Source organism: Diorhabda carinulata, chromosome 9 (assembly GCF_026250575.1).
Source record: "Diorhabda carinulata isolate Delta chromosome 9, icDioCari1.1, whole genome shotgun sequence".
Taxonomy (NCBI): Eukaryota; Metazoa; Arthropoda; class Insecta; order Coleoptera; family Chrysomelidae; genus Diorhabda; species Diorhabda carinulata.
This window is the reverse complement of record NC_079468.1, coordinates 4830542-4853149: the sequence shown is the minus strand read 5'-3', so window position 1 is coordinate 4853149 and position 22608 is coordinate 4830542. Positions and strand designations below refer to the sequence as shown.

General features: G+C 30.0%; 1 protein-coding gene across 2 annotated transcripts; it reads left to right on the top strand.

Annotated features, from left to right (window-relative positions):
* Positions 1-1509: 1509 nt before the first annotated feature.
* LOC130897947 (lysosomal alpha-glucosidase-like) lies at positions 1510-21169 on the top strand. Of its 2 annotated transcripts, XM_057806937.1 has the most exons (17): positions 1510-1844; positions 2244-2456; positions 2782-2979; positions 3424-3819; positions 3876-4024; positions 4418-4592; positions 5588-5678; positions 5756-5994; positions 6057-6299; positions 6358-6677; positions 6805-6938; positions 8108-8259; positions 8371-8519; positions 8602-8683; positions 8740-9013; positions 11507-11706; positions 12636-21169. In XM_057806937.1, the coding sequence occupies exons 2-17, from the start codon at positions 2298-2300 to the stop codon at positions 12696-12698; spliced, it is 3024 nt and encodes a 1007-aa protein (XP_057662920.1). In that variant the 5' UTR covers positions 1510-1844; positions 2244-2297; the 3' UTR covers positions 12699-21169. The 2 variants fall into 2 exon arrangements, with proteins under 2 accessions (XP_057662920.1, XP_057662919.1); XM_057806936.1 differs by lacking the exon at positions 1510-1844 and having other exon boundaries at positions 2159-2456.
* The last annotated feature ends 1439 nt before the right edge of the window (positions 21170-22608 follow it).

Here is a 22608-nt window from a genome sequence, read left to right as displayed (position 1 = left end):
ACATCAGTTAAATGAACAATCTCTCAACATAATCAAGTTACTGGAAGTGTTAAATCTCTTTTAAGTTGTTGATGGCATTTTTGATTATTGAATTTTCTTGAAGGATAATCAAAGTAAAGTGCTAGGTGATTCCAATAATAGGCAGCCGATAAATCAATGTAAATTTAACAAATAATCATTAGATATAAATTGATAAATATGATTTTTTTGTTTCTAATAAAAGCTTGTTCTTGACCCACTACGCTGTGATCATATATACAGACAATTTCTGTAAGTGGAAGCTGTTCTGACTAAGGAAGACAGAATGATAATGCTTTCTCTATCCTCCGAGGTTCCAGCTCGGTTCTGCGCATTCTCAATCATGTGCAGTATAGATAAAGTGTCTGGAACTAGAGAGAAAATAGTATATTGTCGGCACCTTAATAGTGGGACATTCCTTCCTGTTTAAACTGTCTATATAGAAGTATTGGCTGTGATAGATAACATTTAACCTCTTCGTTTATTATAATGATTTTAAATTTCCCATTTTTAATAATAAAAGAAATTGTCATATATTTTTGAAATAGTTGAAAAAGTTCGTACAAAAATTTTTATGATATTGTTCAATGAGAATAAAATATCGATGCAAAAATTTCGTATTTAGAGGTTATATTTTTGACGTTTGCATGTCAAGATTCTTTTGGTGAAAATCAGATAATGCCCATTTCTTGGACAATTTTATTATTCCCTTTTTTATTACCAAATGGCTTCTTAAAGAGTTACAACTTGAAGAAGTGCTGAATTTCTTGTCGGAAACGTGGCTTTGTTAGTTTTTTTTCGACTGTGCAGTGTTGAGTTTAGTGTAGGTAAGCGATAAATATAGTCAGAAGAAAGTATATTGGAAACTAACCAGGATCCTGACTAAAGCTCTTTTCATAAAGATGAAAAGGGGTCAACTTCATCTAAAACTTTAAGTTTGTCCTTGTACCTTCCAGTGACCAATGGGTTATCACTATATAGCCCTAAACAGTACTCACTCAAGTTTGAAAAACTTGAACGTAACAGTCGAAATTAATCTGTAAAAAAACTAAGTGTTCTAAATTTTGTGAATTGTTTGAAATTGCAAACTAACTAAAAAAATGTAGAAATACTCAGTTTCAGCCAAATTATTTTCACTGGAACAGATTTAAAAACTAGCTATGTCGAAGTCCGCTTAACATCATATATTAATAATACTAAATAACCTAACTTTTTTTATTTAGTTACTTAAGCTTGTTCGTTATATTATAAACTATGTTCAGAACAAAAGTAAAGGAAAACTTGAAAAATATGAAAACGCTGCCGAAATGCAATCATTTCCGTCTAACAGGAAGTTATCGGAAGTTAAAAAACTTGAATAAAATAAAACTCCTTCATTCAAATGAAATAGTCAACTGATTTTTTTATGCACATTTTTATACATTTTACTATCGTTTCACTAATTGTAATTTAGATAAACATATAAAATTCCAAAAACCATGTAATAGTTTATTCAAATACAAAAAACAAGGAGTGGTAATTACAAATAATTGAATCTTATCACTAGTAAAAGTTGTTAAATATAAACGTAATTAGGATACGCAGTGACGTCATGAACATAACCTATCATTGCAACATATTTCAGCATTAATTTAGAAGTCATGAATTAGTTGATTCTTATATTCCAGCATTTAACAAAATTTAGCCATAGCCAACTTCCTGTATTTTTTCTTCAGTTAACTTAACAATGATAAAGAATAGATAATTCAATAAGCATTAGCACTTTCATACTTCCGTTTGAAAGGCACCCATAGCAGAAAAAAATGACTGATGTAACATAGAACAAGGTAACAAAAAATTCCCGAAATTTTTTCATTATTCAAAAATGTTATTTAAGACTATTACTTTTATTTAGGAGTGTTCATTCTAAAGTTACATTAAAAATTATTTTCTTTGTGGTAGATAATTTTTTATCATATCATACCGGACATTAAATAGATACGCATACTGACTCTTCGATCCTTTATTATTATTGAACTCATCTATTATGATTTACATAATTGTTTAAAATATAGTAGTCCAGCTAAAGCTTCTCGTTCATATGAATAATATTCGATTCAATTATTGTTCTGACTAACTGTACGAATCGATACCGGACCGAACTGGTTCAAAAGAACCAAAATAGCTGTTTGTATTGTCATGAAAAACAAAATAAATAGGAAATCATTACCAGTTTGTTGTTTTAGGGTAATAAACACTATTTTTGGATTGAAAGTTAATTTTGTGAATAAATAATTGAAATGAAAATAAGGGAGGTGATAAAATCCTTTAAAATTAGAAGAAACCGTCAAATATCCTCTACAAACTTGGTTTCTTTTGAAGCATTTTACAACGATCGTAAAAATAAGTTTTCTAATATTAAGGAACCATGTACAAAGACTAATTCATTTCCGTCCCAGGTAAATAAAGTGTATATTGAATTGTAAATATTCATAAAAATCTATGATTTATCTCCAATACACACTTTGTATATATGTCGCATACACTTATTAATTAATTGGTTTGTTATAAAATCAACTTATCATAATCTTCGTAGTACTATTAATAGTATTCTATTAACGTCATATGTTTATAAATACTTTAGTATTTACTAATCATCTTTATTCAATAGAGAACAATGACTTTTTAAAGAATCTATACATTTTTTCAATTATTAGTATTCAGTTTTTTAAATTATCAAAGTTTACTTTAAAAATGAGTATTTTTAAATCGTGTTGTTTTCAGAATGAGGAATATGCTGGTGGATATATACGTTTTAAAGAAACAAGTGAAGAAAAACCAGTGATCCGTCCTAGTCTACCTATAGTTCTAGTAATTTTCATACTTACGTCTGTATTTATTGTACTTCCAATAATATACTTAATCAATTGTTTTAAATTTTCGTTCGATAATCAAGAATTCTATCATCGGATGACTCCAGCTGTAAGTACACTTTGTACTATCTTTCGTTGTTTGATTGTTTATGTAAAAATAAACTTATAGAGTGTAGGGAACGGGGAAACATATTAAAAAAATGAAAATAGTTCCAATATGAATTGAAAAAAATTTTTTGTCAAGAATTTAAACTATAACGTAAACTATTGGATTACCTGAAATTGTGCTTTATTTATATATTATTTTTATATTCTGAAATTTCATATCAACTAACCAATTTCTACTCTACATTTGGAAAATAAATAAGAATCAAATTGGAATTTCTGGAGCCATTGGTAATATTCATACTGTTTATTACCAATAGACCAACACTCACAATTACACTGCTTAATCTTTTGAGTCTTCCATAGTCTCTGATTCTAGGAACCAGAATTGTGTGTTAGTGTAGTTTTAGTAAACATTGTGTTAAGCATAAAATTACACTTGATCTAGTTTTTTAGCAATGCAACAAAAGAATACGACACTAAGAAACCCCAAAAATTTCATGATTTACCATTTCCTCCTAATCCAGATTACAATCAATGTAAACTCCTAAAAGACATTGATAAATATGACTGTTTCCCTGAAGATGATGTTGATGCTGAAAAATGTGAAGCAAGAGGCTGTTGTTGGATACCGAAACCAAAAAATAAACCTGATCAACCAATTGACGTGCCATACTGTTTCTACCCGCCAAATTACAATACTTATAAAATCATTAATATCACTGAAACTAGTTTTGGATTGATAGCATTTTGGAAGAGGCAATATAGAACAGCTTATCCTGATGATGTAGAAGTTTTGAAAATGATTGTTAAATATGAAACAGAGACCAGATTAAGAGTGAAGGTAACCTCAAGTCGATGGTTATTGAAAACCCAATTGATTTTGATAATTTTTTTTAGATTGTAGATCCAAATAATTTCAGATTTGAATCGCCATATCCAGAAGTTCCTATTGTTGATAAAGCTTCAATTTCCTTAACGTACATCTTCGAAATTAATATATTTAAGTCTGGTTTTAAAGTTATGAGAAAAAGTGACAATACTACTATGTAAGTCGTAAAGTTCTTAAAATGCTTATAAATATCTGTATTTTCTCACTTTTTAATTGTTGATCTTTAAATACTTCTTATAAACTCAGCTACTTGGTTGATTAAAATTCATACATCTCATGGTGATTTATTGTATAGTTAATTTTTTCTTATTTACTATAAGATCTTATGGAATTCTTTAAATTGTTAATTTTTACCAACTAGCTACTGTCGATTAATAGATAGTTGAAAAAAATACTAAAGAAACTGATTTAATCTTGACTTATTGTGTTATAGGAAGATCTATTATATAGAACTTTGATAGAGAAAAGATAATAATTACTGCAGTAATTATGTTTTCATATTTTTTGATAAAAATTGTTTTTTTTGTATCATGTAAACATTATATTTCAGATTTGATTCTAATAATTTCTTGAACTTAATCTATTCGAATCAGTTGCTACAAATTAGTTCAAAACTTCCCTCAAAATTCATTTATGGAATTGGAGAGCATAGATCTAATTTACTACTGTCTACAGAATGGTCCAGGTTCACTTTATTTAACCATGACGAAATTCCCACAAATAATGTAAGTTCATTGTATTTGGAATTTAAATTATACAATATTCTAGAAGGTTCTTAAATGTTCTAGAGCTATTTTGAACATCTTTTGAGACTATTCTAGTGCCTTAAAATTGCTATATTCACCCTATCCGATAACCAAGCAGTCTTCAGAGCTCTAAGCTCAAATATCATAAAATCCAAATTAGTTTAGTGAGTGTCTGGATAAGTTAAACAAGCTAGGCAAGGAAAATAAAATTACCCTGCAATGCATTCTGAGATACACCAAAATAGCTGACAAACATGCTAAAATAGGAGCAGACAAACCCCCTCTGAGGTATCAACTACAAAACTTAGAAAAATCATTTGAATAGAAAGTAGATAGGGGACAATCTACAGGGGATAAGACAGGCACAGACTTTCCTGGAAATCTATGACCAGAGAATGTATCAGCTCAAGTAAGAACCTGTTGAAGTTCCGTCGCTTCAATGGACACCTGAAGGTGCTAGACTTAGCAGATAATGCTGGAGAAACCTCTATACTGTTCTACGGTACTCCAGAGCACTACACCTGGAAGCATATGTAATAAAATACAAAGATATTTGCTACAGCCAATTTCCATTTTGAAATTTCTAAAAGGAGTGCTATTAACAGATCAGCTGTAAACAATGAGTTCCCCAGTATTGCAGCAAGAAAGGGGGACACAATAGTATACATAGATACAGATGGCTATATAACAAGAGAAATGTGGGACAAGGGTTTTAAAAAAATCAAAATATTTAATAGAAAGTTATACTTTTATTTTCTATATTAAATAGTTGAAACCTTGGTATGTTGTAGTATCTGTATAATATAGTAAAGGCTTTTGGCACAAAAAAATATTTTCAACTATCATAAATTTGTATATATGTAAACAAATGTAACTTTAAAGAACTAAAAATCATTCCCAAACTATTTAGTTTCTTAAGATCTGCATTTAATACTAAAAGCAATTTATTGCAATTTTCATTATTTACTTTTTAGAAAAATTTATATGGGAGCCACCCATTTTATTTAGTTATGGAAAACTCTACCAAAAGCCATGGAGTATTTTTATTAAATAGTAATGCAATGGGCAAGTATTTACATATTTTCCAATAATCATAGTTATTTAACATTTGATAATTAATATTAATATTTTTTATCATATAGATGTTATTTTACAACCCACACCAGCTATCACATTTAGAACCATTGGCGGAATTTTGGATTTCTATTTCTTTTTGGGACCATCACCGTCTGAAGTCATTAACCAATATACCGATCTGATTGGTAGACCTTATATGCCTCCATATTGGAGTCTGGGATTCCATTTATGCAGGTTTGGATATAAAACTTTAAATGAAACCAAAAAAGTGATGCAAAGGAATATTGATGCTGGAATTCCATTGGTGAGTAGATTTGAATATTCTACAAAACATCCACATTTTCAGATTACAATTTTATTTCTTAGGATACCCAATGGAATGACTTGGATTATATGAATGTTAGCAATGATTTCACATATGATCACAACAATTTTAAGGAATTACCAAGTTTTGTAAATGAATTGCATTTGAAGGGTATGCACTACATTCCCCTAATTGATCCGGGCATTAGTGCCAGTGAAACTCCGGGATCTTATCCACCATACGATGTAGGAATGGAAATGGATATATTTGTTAAAAATTCCACTGGATTACCTTTTATAGGAAAGGTGTGAAATATAAAATATCCCAAACTGAAAGAATTAATGTGCTCTTGCATGCTTACAGGTGTGGAATAGAGTGTCTACTGTATGGCCGGATTTTACTAATCCAAATGCTGTAGATTATTGGACGTTAATGTTAAAAAATATGCACAAAACAATCCAATTCGACGGAGCTTGGATCGATATGAATGAACCATCAAATTTTTATTCGGGTGCAAATAATGGCTGTTCAAATTCCACTTTTGACAATCCACCCTATCTTCCATATGTCGACGGAGGAATTATTTACTATAAGACGTTGTGTATGGCTGCTAAGCATTATGCGGGGCTGCATTACAACGTTCATAACTTGTATGGACTCACAGAGGCCATAGTTACCAGCTTGTATGTATTTTAAATATTCATGTCTTTAGTTCTAGTAATGCTTATAATATTAACTAATTAACCTTCAAAAAATTTATCCAGTTGAAAGTTATACATAATGTTTAGTTACATTGTATATTTATTTCAGTGCTCTTGCAGAAATAAGAGGTAAAAGACCGATGGTTATATCACGGTCGTCATTCTCTGGTTTGGGACATTATGCGGGGCACTGGAGTGGAGATGTTTGGTCTTCTTGGGATGATATGAAGTTTTCAATTCCAGGTAATTATTAAATGTGTAGAGGTGTTAATATAATCTCAATCTTATACTGTTATTTTATATTTATTTTGTTTTTCTTCATAGTATATGACATATATAACTTGTTCTCTTGAATTTATTGTTCCTTTTGATGGTTTTTCTTTCATTACTCTACTTGATTAGTCGTTTCTTGATAATTGTTTGGACCATTCTTGTTTCCAACTATTATTACTACTCAACAATTTTTGTCTTTTTCATTTAGTCACAGAATTTCTTTATAGAACTTGCTCCTGTAAGAAACTAAGTCAATTTAGTGATTTAATTTTCATTTTTATTAGTAGAATCCAATTTCTATTCTTTTATTTAATACTTATTTTAATTTTTTCAATCTTCGTAAAATTTTTACTAATTCAGTTGAGGTTATTGCTCCTTTTAATCATATTTTCATCATTTTTATTGTTAACTACTTCCACTATTCAATAATTTCCATTTAATCACAGACTTTTTTTATGGATTTTGGTTTTACTAGAAACTGAGTCAATTTAATAATTTAATTTTCATTTTTGTTGCTGTAATATCCAACCTGTATTCATTTATTCAATACTTATTTTGCTTATCTCAATCTTTGTAAAAGGAAAAACCTTCCGTACAACTTTTTACAATTCCTAAAATCCTACCTGCAAAACAGACACTTTCATGTCAAAATCCAAGATTACATCACCACTCTATACTACACCAATTATGTCAGGAGTTCCACAGGGAAGTGCACTTGGCCCGATCCTCTATTTTATGTACACAGCTGATATTCCCACACACAACAAATTAACTACCACAACATATGCAGACGCCATTTCCTTGTGACTAAAAACATAGAGAATAAAAGTTAATGAAAATAAATATGTTCATGTTACCTACTTATATATTTTGCTTTGAACCATTTGCTCATTGTAAATTTTACAGATTGAAAATAAAAAAAGGGGTTAAAAAATCTTTGTAACATTTTAGACTAATTCAGGCATAGATTTTTCTTATATATCATATTCTTGTTAGAATCTGAGTCACTTCCAATGATTTCTTTTTGATTTGTTTCATTTATTACCGTTAATTAATATATTTTTTAACTTAGTACTATCTTGAATAGAACATTTTTAATTCTTATCTTCTTTCAAATAAATTATAAATATATTTTTTAGGAATTCTATCATTCAGCCTATACGGTATTCCTTTAATGGGAGCTGATATATGTGGTTTCAACGGAAATACAACAGCTCCATTATGTAATAGATGGATGCAGCTAGGAGCATTTTATCCTTTTTCTAGAAACCATAACACCGATGATGGTATTGTAAGTACAACAAAATTCATTTAACAGAAATAAAGTATTTTGTGTTTTAATTGCATAGGATGTAAAAACTATTTTCACCTTTGTAAACTGTATTGGTTTATTTTATTTTAGGATCAAGACCCTGTAGCTCTAGGAAAGCAAGTGATCGCATCATCTGTAAAGGCTCTAACAGCTAGATATTATCTATTACCTTATCTGTATACATTATTTCACAAAGCGCATGTAAATGGTGAAACTGTAGCAAGGCCATTATTCTTTGAGTGAGTATTGGAATTTTAGAACAGAAATTGAGAAATATAAACAATTCATAGTATTAATTTTTATATTTTTGTTGTATTTTAGATTTCCGGAAGATGTGAATACGTATGGAATAGATACTCAATTTTTGTGGGGTTCTGCATTAATGATAATCCCTGTTTTACAGGTAAAAACAGTGGATATAATGAATTTTTTATTAGAGTGAAAAAACGTCATTTTCAGGATTCTGATGTTACAGTTACTGCTTATATACCAAAAGGTACTTGGTATGATTTTTACAACCTCGAAGGATCATATAGTAAAGGAGAAAAATTTACTCTGGATGCACCATTAGATACGATTCCATTATTAATTAGAGGTGGTTGTATAGTACCATTACAAGCACCAAAAAATACTACTACCGAATCCAGAAAATCGAAAATTGAACTTTTAGTAGCTAGTGATGAAAAGAAATATGCTATTGGTGATTTGTATTGGGATGACGGTGATTCACTCAGTAAGTATTTAGTAAAAATTGATTTATTTCAAGTTTTATTTATTTTAATGATGATTTTATCTATTTAAAGAAATTTTGTGCTTGAAACAAGTCACTTCAATCTAAGGATTCAGCTATACCAGAAAAAGACACAATTGATCGATTGACTAGTACATTTGAATGGAACAGGATGTGGAAAATTGTCCAAGAAAAACAACAAAAAGTGAGGGAATTGAAACAACACTGCACAACCAAATCACACATTACATACTAAAATATTAGATAATCTACTTGAGATAATAGAGCTTTTAAATCGAAAAGACAAACTAATGATAATAAATAAGAAACTTGGTAGAAAGAATAATAAAGAAACGCGAGGGATTTTCCTGAGTATTTATTGATTTGAAATCAGCCTTTGATGTGATACTTATGGAAGAAATAAGTATAATAATAGAGAAAATGAAAATACCTAGATAGCTATTACAACCTATGGAAGAATACGAATTGCAGAGCAAACATCAGAAGAGTTTATAAAATCAGAACATAAAAAGATAAAAAGCTAAAAAACTATGGATATTTATGTGAAAATTGAAATGTATAATGTGGTAGTAGCACCAATTGTAACATGTGCGACAAAAAATTAAACAACAAAGGGATAAAATTGAACACAATGGAAATAAAATACCTGAGAACAGAATATTGGGAAAATGTGTGGGATGAGAGAAAAAAAAACTTTGTTTGAGGTCAGTGAGGACATTAGTCTTTGTTAAATTAATATCTAATGGAATTTAAAAGCCAACGCACTTGAAATTAAAACAGAGACTTAACATTTTGCTGCTCAAATCTTCTTCAAGTGAGTTTTAACCAACTTTGAGGAAGATAGGGGCTAGTGAGGGCATTATTAGTCAATTCAAAACTTCTGTCTCGGTTAAATCGATATCTAATGAAATTTGAAAGCCAACGTAACTGAAATGCTTGATAGAAAAACAGAGACTGAACATTTTGTAGCTCAAATTTTCTCCAAGGGATCTTTAATCGACTTTGAAGAAGATAGGGATCAGTGAGTGCATTATTAGTTAATACAAAACATCTGTCTCGGTTAAATTGATATCAAATGACATTTAAAACCTAACACACGCGACATACTTGAAATAAGAATAAACACTGCACATTTTGCAGCTCAAATCTCCTATAAGTGACGTTTATTAACTTGGAGGGAAACAGAGGTCAGTGGGGGCGTTCTTGGTCAATACAGAACTTGTATGTCTCGCTTAAATCGACTTAAAATGAAACTTGGTGCACAACACTTGCAACATTATTGAAATAAAAACAAACGCTGCACATTATGCAGCACAAATCTCCTATAAGTGACGTAAATTCAACTTTTAGACAAACGAGTAAAATGGTGAACAGCCGAGGGGTTCCTAGTCGATACAAAACGTTTAAATAGACATCAAATGACCCTTTGAACGTAATCTCCTATAAGTCACGAATGTTTAACTTTTAGAGCAGGAAGCAGCGGGGACGTTCTTAATCAATACAAACGATACTAAAAACACTTCACACGTGACGTGCTTGAAATAAGATCAAATGCTGTATATTTTGCATTTTAAATCTACCAATAGTGAGTTATAGTTAATGTCTAGGCAATCTGTTGTCAATGGACCTTGATTTTTTATATTTTGATAAAATAATTTAATGACCTAGTTATAAATTTTATTTTGCATATAGAATAATATTATGTCAACTTTATTCTACTTTAATAACAGAATTGTTGTCTTTACCAATTAATAACTGGGACGATGACAAGGTGAAAATAACAACATATATTTTCGAAAAATTTATCGATTTTTTAGTGCTGCGCCACATTTTAATAAAAATCAATAATAGAAAAATAAAAAAAGAAAACAGCTGAATTGGTATTGACATATTATAAGATATATAAAAAGAAAAGATAAGGGGGAGACCAAGATAGAAATAGATAAACCAAGTAAAAAAAATTAGAGCCATTGAGGAATATGGCAATTAAAGACATTAGTTGAACAGGAATCAGAATCCTCATCTGATATTTGAAAAATAAGTGAGGTTAAAGGAAAATGAGAAAAAAATTACACTGAATTATATAGTTAAATCATTATCTTGGCTTCGTGTTGATGAATTTTAATTATATTCTTTGCATACATTCACCAATTTTTTCAATTCCATTTGTGTTATTACTTTTATAATATTTTTTATTTATTCATGAACAGACAAAACTCGATTATTTCCTTTAAAAATTCCATTTTAACAAAAGATGTAGTTTGATTTAAGAGTTTTTAAAGTGTGTTGAAAATATAATTCTTCTTTTAACACCTCTGTATATTTGAATTATATTTATAATTTTGATATCTTTTCCAAGTCCAGTTTAGATCATTTCACATGATACATAATACACATTGTGAGGTTGCAATATTTCGGTACTATTTACAATTTTGACAAGTGACTAAGTTGTATTGTGATATTTGTCTATTTTAGATTCGTTTGAAGAAAAACAATATTCCTCAATTACTTTCGAGTTGGAAGAAAACACATTAAGATCATACGCTACGTTTATAGGATCCGATATACCACCGAATTTAGACAGAGTTGCTGTTTTGGGTATCGATGATATCATTAAGGAAGTATCAGTTAATGGATTTATGCACAAGAATTTCGACTATAACTCCAAATTTAAGGTAAAATCATCTCTGTTCCAACATGATTCCATCAGATAACATCTCTTCGTCCTCCACTTCCATTAAATGATGCTTCCCTCGTTGGGGGTAAACTGCTTCTGGTGTACAGTTCACCCTGGGCCTCATGGGCATAGGCATAAATCCATCACAGTTTATGTTTCTATTAAAACTAATATAAAAAAATCTAGTAACACTCCCTGTATATATTCAATTTGATAAAATCTCGTTGAAAACGACAGAAACTTTCATTTTGTCAACAGATATCTCTCTAGACAAGAACTTTTATGTACAATATATATAAAGGACTGAAAATAAAAATACAAATGAAAATATAAAAAATCATTTGATTCATATATATTTTGATAATTTTACCTTGAAAATTTGAAATTTCGTATTTCCTTACTATTTCTACGGATTTTATTGCGTACACATGAAAAACTTTCTCGGTGTACTTTTCACTTAGCTTTAGTTAGTAGCTCTCTGCTGCTACATACTCCAATCTTTCATTTTGATTAGTGATAATCATTTACCATATTCATAAAAATTAGTCACATTCATAGCTTTCCTTTTGTAAATTACCTGTTTTTTTTTCCAAATTGAGCTGATAATATCATCTCACCTGTTCTTACTTTTATATGAGGGTCGAATAGAATGACAAACCTAGACCTTCATTCAGTTCATTGTATTCTAATCCAAAATTCACTTGTCAATACAAAAATGAAATAAAAATAAATATTCGCAAATCATCTGATTTAAGTAAAGTTAAATAGAATGTAGAATTGAAAGAGCTACACTTGAATGAGTTCAAATTATTTGAGATTTCATGCAAAAGGAACGTTACTATTAATAGTACCTATATCGATACTTTCATAATTAGTAATAAATGTTTCGTTAATATACTAATATGTTTAATTAATTTTTTTTTTCAGTATTTGAACATTGAAAAATTGGACATCTCTCTACAAGCACCTCTGGTTATTTCTTGGAAGTAAACCAAGTTTATTTATTAACACGCACACTTAATAATCAAACTTTTTTAAGTATTATTCTAAATGTCATTTAGACACTTCGCTTCTAAGCTCAACATTTATATTTGTATGGAATTATTAATATTTTAAAAAGCCATGTTTGAAAATTTTATATATAGAGAGCTAATATCTATGTTTAAACATTTATATGGTAATGGAATTCGAAAACCAATGAGAAGGATATTTTGGAGTTTAAAAAAAAATAGAGTATTATAGTGACATTTATGTATGATCAACTTCATCGCTTAATTTTTCAGACTAGACAATTGACAATTTTTTTAAGGTATATCGAAAATATTATTTCTGATGAGAAAAAAAATGTTAGATCCATCGAGGTAAATGAAATTCACTGGGTGGCATTTTTTCAAGAGAATTTAATGGTCTACAAAAAAAGAGTGATTGAATTTTTTTGTCAGATGAACCGTTTTCTCATAACCACGACTTAAAAATTGGTATGATTACAGAATTTGATTTTTTAACTTTGGAATATTGTAATTACTTAAAAATTAGTATCCTTATTAATTCAATGAAGATTCTTGAAGAGAATTTAATTTCCTAAAAACTTCTCTTGACATTTTTAGTTAAAGTCACTCCTTTGAAAGTTATTCAAAGTTCAAGTCAGAATGAAATTCTCGATTTTTTCGCTGTAGATTTAATTTTTTTGAGCCCATTGAAAACTTCATTCTTCGTTTATTCCACCAACAAAGGTGATTGATTGAAAATGTAATTTTCTGAAGAAGTTAACTTTTCTATAAATAAAAATTATTACCTATAAAAAGGTCAAATTTTTCAGTGTGCTCAAAAAAATTGAATTTATAGTGAAAAAAACAAGAAATTTATTTTGACTTCAACTTTGAATAACTTTCAAAGGAGTGAATTTAACTAAAAATCTTAAGAGAAGTTTTTTGTAGAAAATTAACTTCCCTTCTAGAATCTATTGAATTTTTTCCGGATACTAATTTTTAATTTAATTCCAAACTTTAAAAAAGTTCAAAAATCAACTAAGTCGAAAGTTCTGGAACCGTTGGTGTATTCATACTGAACACACTGTTTATACCACCACTACACCAACACTCTCAATTACACTGTCTGGCGCGCGTTTCGATAATCAAATTATAGTCTTCAGAGACTGAAGGTAAATGAAACGAAATGCGCGTCGGACAGTGCAATTGTTGGTGTAATGGTGGTGTAAACAGTGTATTCAATTTTAAAAAATCAAATTTTAAAATCATACCAATTTTCAAGCCGTGTCAGTTCAAGTTTCAAGTTTGTCAGTCTTTTTTTTGACCATTAAATTCTTTTAAAAAAGCACCTCCGAGTCAATTTCATTTACTTCGATGGTTGAGGAGTTATGAGACAAAAAAACCCTCTCAGGAAAAAATCAAAAGTTTCTATGATAGACCTCTTAATATCAATATTAATGGGTCAAATTCTAACATTTTTTTTGTCATATGAAATATTTTCGATATACTTCAAAAACAAATAGATGACTTTTTTTGACCCAAACTATTGTACACTATAACACGATATTTTAATGTGAATTATTTTTTATTTTGAGCCTCAGATATTTATAATGTTTATAAAACAATTGTGGAATGACTAATTTCTATTTCTATAGATTTTTACCCTTTTTTACCTTTTTTTAAGATCCTTATTGTTATTTTTATTGTCTTTAATTTGGGTTTTTAATATTTGATTTCATATTTCATCTTCACTTTTTTTATAGTATATATTTCTTTTCTCTTTACTTTATTTATCTAGATTATTGTTCTATTTGTTTATTTTTCTTGTGTTTTGTAGCTGACGTGCATATACTTTCTCTAACCATATTTTCTCATACATATGAAAGTCATTTTATCTTACCAATTTATTTTTTCATCACTATTTATGATTTTCAGCGTTTTACCTCAAAAATATTTCTACTAGCAAACCTTTACTTTTTATAGCAGCCGGTGTCAATCAAATTGAAATTATTTCCGTCCAAATTAAATTCATGTAGTCGAAGTATCTTTCAGTTAGATCAGTATGGCTCTCAAAATATCTATAATTTAAGAATTACTTTAGAGATTATTTGTTATTTGAAAATATTTTCAATTTATCGTCTATATTAGTTAATTTAGGATTTTTAGGTGATTTAGTTCAAGACTCTGTACACAATAGGTGTTGAGAGATTCGTTAAAACATTTTTTGGAAAGTAGAAAAATTTGAATGAATTCCGTTCCTAAATGAAGTCTGTGTAAATATTCCAAAATTTTAAATGGTACCGTAGATTTCTTCCTTATACCAGATTAAACCAGTGGTTCTTTTAAATCTCAGGTTCAGGCAATTTGTGGCAAAAACTACTCAATATTCGATAACTTAGCACTCTAGGTTGCTGAGCAACTAATTGGTAGACTTTCGTAGTACCTTTCAGCGGCTTAATTTCACTTGGAATTTCCATTAAAATGTGGACAATGTCATCTTTGCCAATAAGAAAAAGCTTCATCTTACTGCGGTCTTTAAGTGCTTCATGAAATTGTAAAGCCTTAATAATTTGTACACTGGTGACGATATGGTCTGCTAATGAAGTCGGTGTAAATATCACAAAATTTTGAATGGTACCGTAGATCTTTTCATTAAACCAATGAGAATATTCCAGAACCGATTTTTATCAATACTAAGAGTGATATAATCGAAATGTATATCATTCTGTATGATATTAACTCAAAACTGTTCACATGGACTACATTTAATGCTATATATGAATTTTTCCACGTAGTCAATTATTTAAAATTGATATATTTGTGGAAAGTCTCCGTTTCATAATCATATGTCTGTGTTATACCAAAGTTTAAGTAAGTTATTTACTATTAGATGTGTCAAATTTTACAGAAAACAAAAATCTTATTAAATGTTACCTGATAGATAGTAAATTAGATGTAGAATTAAAAATAAGAAGAATCTATTGTGATTTAATTGCTCAATGACTTGTTTAATTTGAACTATTTTAATTTCATATACTACTCAACAGCAAAAAAACAGATAGTTTTGTTCAAAATATTAATCTGTTGGTTAATTTATAAGTTATTGACACAAAATCTGTCACAAATCAATAATTCTAATTGATTATGAACATAAAAATTCAGAATAAAGAGAGAGAGAAAAACACATTTTATTAGAACCTTGAGATATGGAAGAAATTAAATTTTGGACGTAATCCACAAATTCTCTATGGACATCATATCGAGAGATTGTGCAGGCCAGTCTAGAATATAATCATTTCTTCCATGTACTGGGTAACGAATCTGGCGGTATGTGGACGAGCATTATCCTCCATCAAAATTAATTCATCACCAATAAATGGAGCAAATGGGATCACAACCTCTAGCAGCAGTCATAGCCTTATTATCGTTAAAAATCAGTGAAACGTTGAAATTAATTCCACCCCAAACTATAACTGATCTTTCAAAAGGTCATTATTTGTTCCCCTAAAAGTCTCTATCGTATAGACCAAATCGAGAGTGGTTAACAAACAATCACCTTTCTCTTTAATGCCTTTCCAGGAGTTGGAGTCCTGTCAAACTCCACTGTAATGTGTGTGAGCCACTTCAAGTCTGTCCCGAACCTTAGAAGCTATTAGATATTGAAATCTGAGTTTTATATAATGGTCTACTAATCCCTTCGGGATTAGTTCGATGGACTCTGACTCTACATTCTCTATTATAATCAGATTACCCACAAAAACAAATACATTAGCTTTTAGTTTGAAAAATATGAAGTGTCCGATTTTTTTGCTGTTGAGTTTATTTAGAACTGATATTCTAAATTCATCCTAAAACTTCAAACATAAGTACAGTAAAATCTTTCTTAACCGAAATGGGAGTTGAGGGTGGTTTCAGGTAACATAAATTAAAAAGGATTATTTTAAGTATATTGTTACACATATATGCAACTAGCAACGTTGTTTTTTTAAAATCTTTATTTGTTTTGGTATCGTTTTCTGGTAGCAATATCTCTCTAACTGTTACATCAATAATGATCTTTTCCAATCTTTCCCCAACATAAAAAGCAACCTAAACATAACAGTATAAGGAATCTAAAGTGAATGTGATTTAATACTTATATGAAGTCTTAATCATAGTTTGCATAAAAATTTACCTTCATGGGATTGAAGATCTCATCAACTCTGTCATCGCTACTATCTGTCTCAACTTCGTCATCTGATTCGTTGTGGCTATCTTCATTTGACAATATCTTGACCCATCTATTTATATCAGAGGTATATGGTTGTTGATTGCCTTCCAGTTTCACTCCCTTCTATGGCGTTTTGTCTCAATGACTGATTTATTGTGTTTTTATTTTATTTTTTCGACGTCGCTTCGGTTAAGAGAGCTTTTATTGTATAGTATTTTTAAAGTCAATGTGAAAAGAGATATTTTTAATTCCACTGAATTATAAAATCGAAAATTTTGCAATATAGGAGGACATTAAAAGCAGAATAAATACTTTAGGAAGGGAAGGCTACAGGAATAGACAATAGGGGTGCTACAAAGCTGCGCCAATTGGTCTACCAACACCAATGTCAGTAATATTTAGTGTCAAATCATTTGACTGCAGACAAATAAAAATATTTCAGTGATAGGTCAATCAGAATTAACTTTCAAATGTTATCCAAAAGGACATTTAATATTTGTACAACTTATTCGTCGTTTGGTGTAGATGGATTGTGATAATGTAAAATATTTAATTAGACCGCGTTGTTTTTTTTGCTGGTGAATTCCAACTTTTAGAATTGTTTTAACCCTCTACTGCATTAATTATGAAAAAAGTATTTGATGGTTGTTTAGGCTTTATTTAGGGATAAAATTTACTAAAAAAAAAAGAAAATTAAAAAAATTTGCTTACATAAATTGAGAAAAAAACAAAGGTCGTATATGGGTTCGTATGCATCCCAACAAATTTTAATAAAAAAATAGTACAGCCATATATGGGTTCGTATGAAGGATAAAGAAACAAATATAAATTTAAGTGTTTAGTATAAAATAAAAATTACAGTAATTTTAATAATAAAATGCCGAAAAACAGTTTCGTTTGTTGTAACATTTTCTGTAAGTTTTTTGTCCACAAAATTGACATTTTTCTCCGTTTTCATCCATTCATATATGGTCTATTCCATGAGTCCTCACGGAGTTTAAAGGTACATCTTGATGTCTGACAGGAACACTCCTCATTTTCTTCAGTATAGTTGGTGTGCCTGGATTGGATGGAGCAAGACTTCCTTGCCAAGAAATTGGTGTTCCATCTCTAATGTGATTTACAGGAAGCCCGAAGTGTTCTGAAACAGCGTGCTTAAAATCAAATAGAGACATGTAAACGTCTGAATTGTTCCTGTCTATCACATGAAAAAATATTCGTTTATACCATTTCTTGGATCTCAAATGAATTCTATACAACCAAGCATAAAGTCTCATTAATCAACACCCCCCATATGTCGGTTATATACTTCAACTGCTTGAGGACAATTAATGGTTTTGTACAGTGTTTCCTTTCTAAAGGACTTTCGTTTTGTAGTCATTGGTTCACTACCTACATAAATTGAAAGGATATTAACCAGTTTATTATTAAACCAAGTAACAGCATCAATAGTGAAAAATTCACGTTCTTGTTTCTTCAACTCTTTTTTTCTGGCGGTATATCTATATTAGGAATTCTGTTCAGGCACACTGTACCTAGAGGCAAAAGTCCAATCTTCGTAAAATGTACCTGAAGTCACGACATTGGCGCTAACACCCAAATCTTGTGTACCTTCAGGTCGTTTATTACTTTGATCACCAGCAAAAAAATCAAAACCATAACTAAATCCTAAGACTAAGTCCACAAGAACTTGATTCCTATATCCCCTATATCGCAGAATTGTATTGTTCCAGGTCATGATGAACTTTTGTAGGGATTATCCGTGCATCAACTGCCAGATATTCCTCTTTCGGTACTACTAAAAGTTGCTGCTTAGTATCATCTGAAAGTGGACGCACTTTTAATAACTTATAATTGCGTGGCTTCAATAATTTAAAAATTATTTTCATCATTTTTTGGATTCCCATTTTATTGTAGTGGGTTTATGATTTTGTCTGTGTGGCCGGTGGAGGTTATCATCAGAGCAATCACTACCTGCTTCAGTTATAACAAGAGATCGTCTATGACGTTGAAATTGTCTAGGGGTAACATATTCACTTTTAGAATCGGAGGCTAATTCATCATCACCAAGCGAGCTCCAGGTTAGAATGAATACGAAACCATTATGATTTCATCAACAAAGCACTCTAATATGATAGAAACATGCGTAAAATTAAAGGTTAAATAATATATTTATAAAATAGTACAATAACAGCACCATGTTTTCTTTTTTTACCACTTTTTTCATGTAGAAAATATCTTTTGAAAAACGTGTTTACAGATACTGAGTTGAACTTCACACAAGCGCTAGAAAAGTGAGGTTATAACCAAAATGACTTGACTATAGGTAACAAAAAATATTTTCGTATTGCCAACGTAACAATTAAAATGTCCACCATGCGTATAGTTATTGCTAGATTTTTAAGAATGTCAAGAATTAACAATTTACTGAAAAAAGGAGAACAATTTTATAAGAATATATCTGACAATCTCATTTTAATCAATGTCTTCACGTTGACTTTAGATATACTATACTTAATATTTTTACTCTATATAAATATTGTAATATTTATTGTAAGAGACAGGGATCGGTTTCAAAATTTATTGTGATAAATTGTGTCACTATATATTAAATCGTAAATTTTTTGGATAAAACGGCGAATCATTCCAATTGTGGTGTCCGTGTGCATCGTTTTTTGGGTTAGTTAGATCTTTGAGTGATTCTTTATATTATTTGAAACAATTAAGTCACAAAATTTGAAATAAGAACTAAAAAATATTGAGAAAGTTAATAAAACTCAAATTATAAATTTTTCACCCATAAAAAATTAGGAAAATTTCAATTTGACCAACATTTGAGGTCTCAATCTTGCTTCTGTGATCTTAACATCAAATTTTTTGCTTTTCTATTGTTCTTTCGTGGTCAGACTCTTTAGCTTGTTTCTTACGATGGGTTAAGATAGTGGTTGATTCATTGTTTGGTATATTTTATTATCTGATAATTCGCCATGCGAAAGATCATCTTCCAGCAGGAAAAAAGAAGATGGTTGATATGAACTACTATGTTTTCTTTCCGTCAAAGTTATTTTCCATGAATACAAAGCACATATTATATATATTTAACATTGAGTTCTTCTTCTTGTACAAAATTCTCTTTCTTCGGTGATCTTATCATCACATTTTTTGCTTTTTTATTGTTTTATCGTTGTCAGAATCTGTAGCTTGTTTCTTACGATGGGTTGAAGTAGTGGGGGATTCATTGTTTTGTATATTCCATATCTTATAATTCGCCATGTGGAAGATTATCTTTCAGCTGGAAAAAAAGATGGTCCACGTAAACTACCATTTTTTGCTTTTCATAAACACAACGCACATATTATATATATTTAAAAATAACCTCTATGACTATTGAATTCTTCTTCTTGTATTATCTAATAAGATATTAAGTATTGTTAACGTCATCTTTTGGCTCATTCTACTTTAGAGTCATCTGTGATTTATTATTGTGCTTTGAGCCAACACTATCAACAGTATGTCGGCTCCAAAAACAAATTCATAATTTTACTTTTCTTGAGTAGTTATGAAATCATTGTTGCATCTTTTGTGAAAACAAATATCGTAAATTTTACAGGTCTAGTGTTTATATTGAATTGTAGTGGTGTAAATCTGTTTTATTTTAGCAAACAGTGCCCAATAGCTGGTTTTTTATCAGCTAATCGGACATTAGTGAAATATATGTCATTTGTAATATTTCTTCTAGCTCTATGATGTTATTGAAAAAATTCTGAAACAACACGGTTGGTTTTCTTCTTATTTCGTACCAGAGACTTTTCTAGTATAAACTTTCATTATACAAATATGCCGTTTTCATATCTGCAACTTTCCAAATTTTCATACCTTATCAACAACCTTGATATTAACAAACCCAACAAATATTCTAGAAGATTGATACCTATATATTTTTGGATATTTTCAAAAATAGTTTAATCAAAATACTCTTCATATATGTCATCAGTTCTTTAAGTTTATAGAATGTAGAAACAATATTGTGGTACATTTCGTATAGGTTTAATGCACTATAAAAATTTTCTAATTCTGAAATTTGATTTGTAAAATATTAAATTCAAAATTGTAACTCAACTTTCAACTTGACTAATTATTTAAGTACCAAAAACCGCCATTCTTGTCTCTAACAAGGTTTTTAACATTCAATCTTACTTTACTTTTTGAAATAACTGTATACATATCATCTAAAGATGAAATAAATTCTGTTTTAATCTAAATTAACGTTTTTTCTTCTAATTTATCAAAAACCTTTGATTTTAAAAATCACTAGAAAAATTTCAAGCCGGATTTACGCAACACAGCACGTAGTTCTGTAATCTGCAGAATTGAACACATCAACGCAGCGCGACCTGATACGACACGCTCGACCTCACAGACGTGTACCTCCGTAGTTCAGACACAGTTTGCTGTGCCACACGTGTAGATGACTAGCAAGACTTTCCTTATTTTTTTTACGAAAAAATGACAGAAGAAAAGTTAATAGGGAACACAGAGAGCTTTACGATACAAAAAATGGTGATTATATATTTTGGCGATTCTTAGATTATCCGTGATTTAAGCATGTTGGGTTGCCTTTCATCGTTTTCTTTCGAAAATCTAGAAAATAAGGACCATCACTTTTTTTAACCTTATTCCAATTCCGTCATACAATAGCGAAGAGATTGAACGAGTAACAAATTTAACTATTTGGTAACTTGGTTACGTAAAGAATGGTCATTAGACGAAGAGATCAAGTGCTAATGTATGGTATGGAAAGCTGGACACTGAAAGTTAACACCATGAACTGATTGGAGGCATTTAAAATGTGGATTTCCATGGACAAGAAAAACCAACGAGGTAATTCTGAGGAGAAGAGGAAGACAACGATAAAACGTAAGGACATGTGATACGGAGCTGGAGGTACCATTTGCTTCAACTCTTGATAGAAAAAAAGATTGAGAGTAGAAGGGGATTGGGCAGAAAAAGGAAGTCGTGGCTCCACAATGTCAAAAATTGGACAGAGGAGAATTAATTCGTACCACCAGAGATTAGATAAAAATGGTCAAACGTGATCGTAAACATCCATTAATGAATAGCAGAAGAAGTTTAAAATCCTATACGTGGGTGTGAATTTGTCGATCCAATCGATTCTTCCCATATGAAATGGAGCAATTCGCATAGATTCTTTTTGAAATACCGATTCGCAGATTTTGGGAACCTAGTATACAATTTATTAAAACTGTAACAACATTATTTTCATTTTATCATATTCAATTTTCCATCAGAAATCTTTTGACATTTACGCCATACTTCTTAAGAAAATTAATGTTTATTTTACCTTAATTTCCCTATTTCTACAAAAGTTTATTTGAGTTATATCAAAAATATAATTTTTGTCATATATTTTTAGTTTTTCTTGAAAAAAAAAAGTAACAATTTCAGTTGCATCAAAATTTGAACATTTTTTCTAATTCCAGGTTTTAAAGATAACAAAAGAAATGTTGGAGCTACCTACCTCTTACTTGGTCGAGCACAAGACAACAACAATGGACTTACCGCTTGAATATTGATTTCACGGAAACGTTTCTGTGAGCATGAGCATGAGCACGTAAGGATCATTTGATTTCAAGGCTTCTATTGAGAAACTGGAGGAGTAAAGCAACTGGTAGCGTTGGAA

Coding starts and splice junctions, on each gene's coding strand:
- LOC130897947 (XM_057806937.1), top strand. CDS start 2,298: ATGAAAATAAGGGAGGTGATAAAATCCTTTAAAATTAGAAGAAACCGT. Junction 3,820..3,875: donor AGACCAGATTAAGAGTGAAG/GTAACCTCAAGT, acceptor AATTTTTTTTAG/ATTGTAGATCCAAATAATTT. Junction 5,995..6,056: donor TTGATGCTGGAATTCCATTG/GTGAGTAGATTT, acceptor TTTATTTCTTAG/GATACCCAATGGAATGACTT.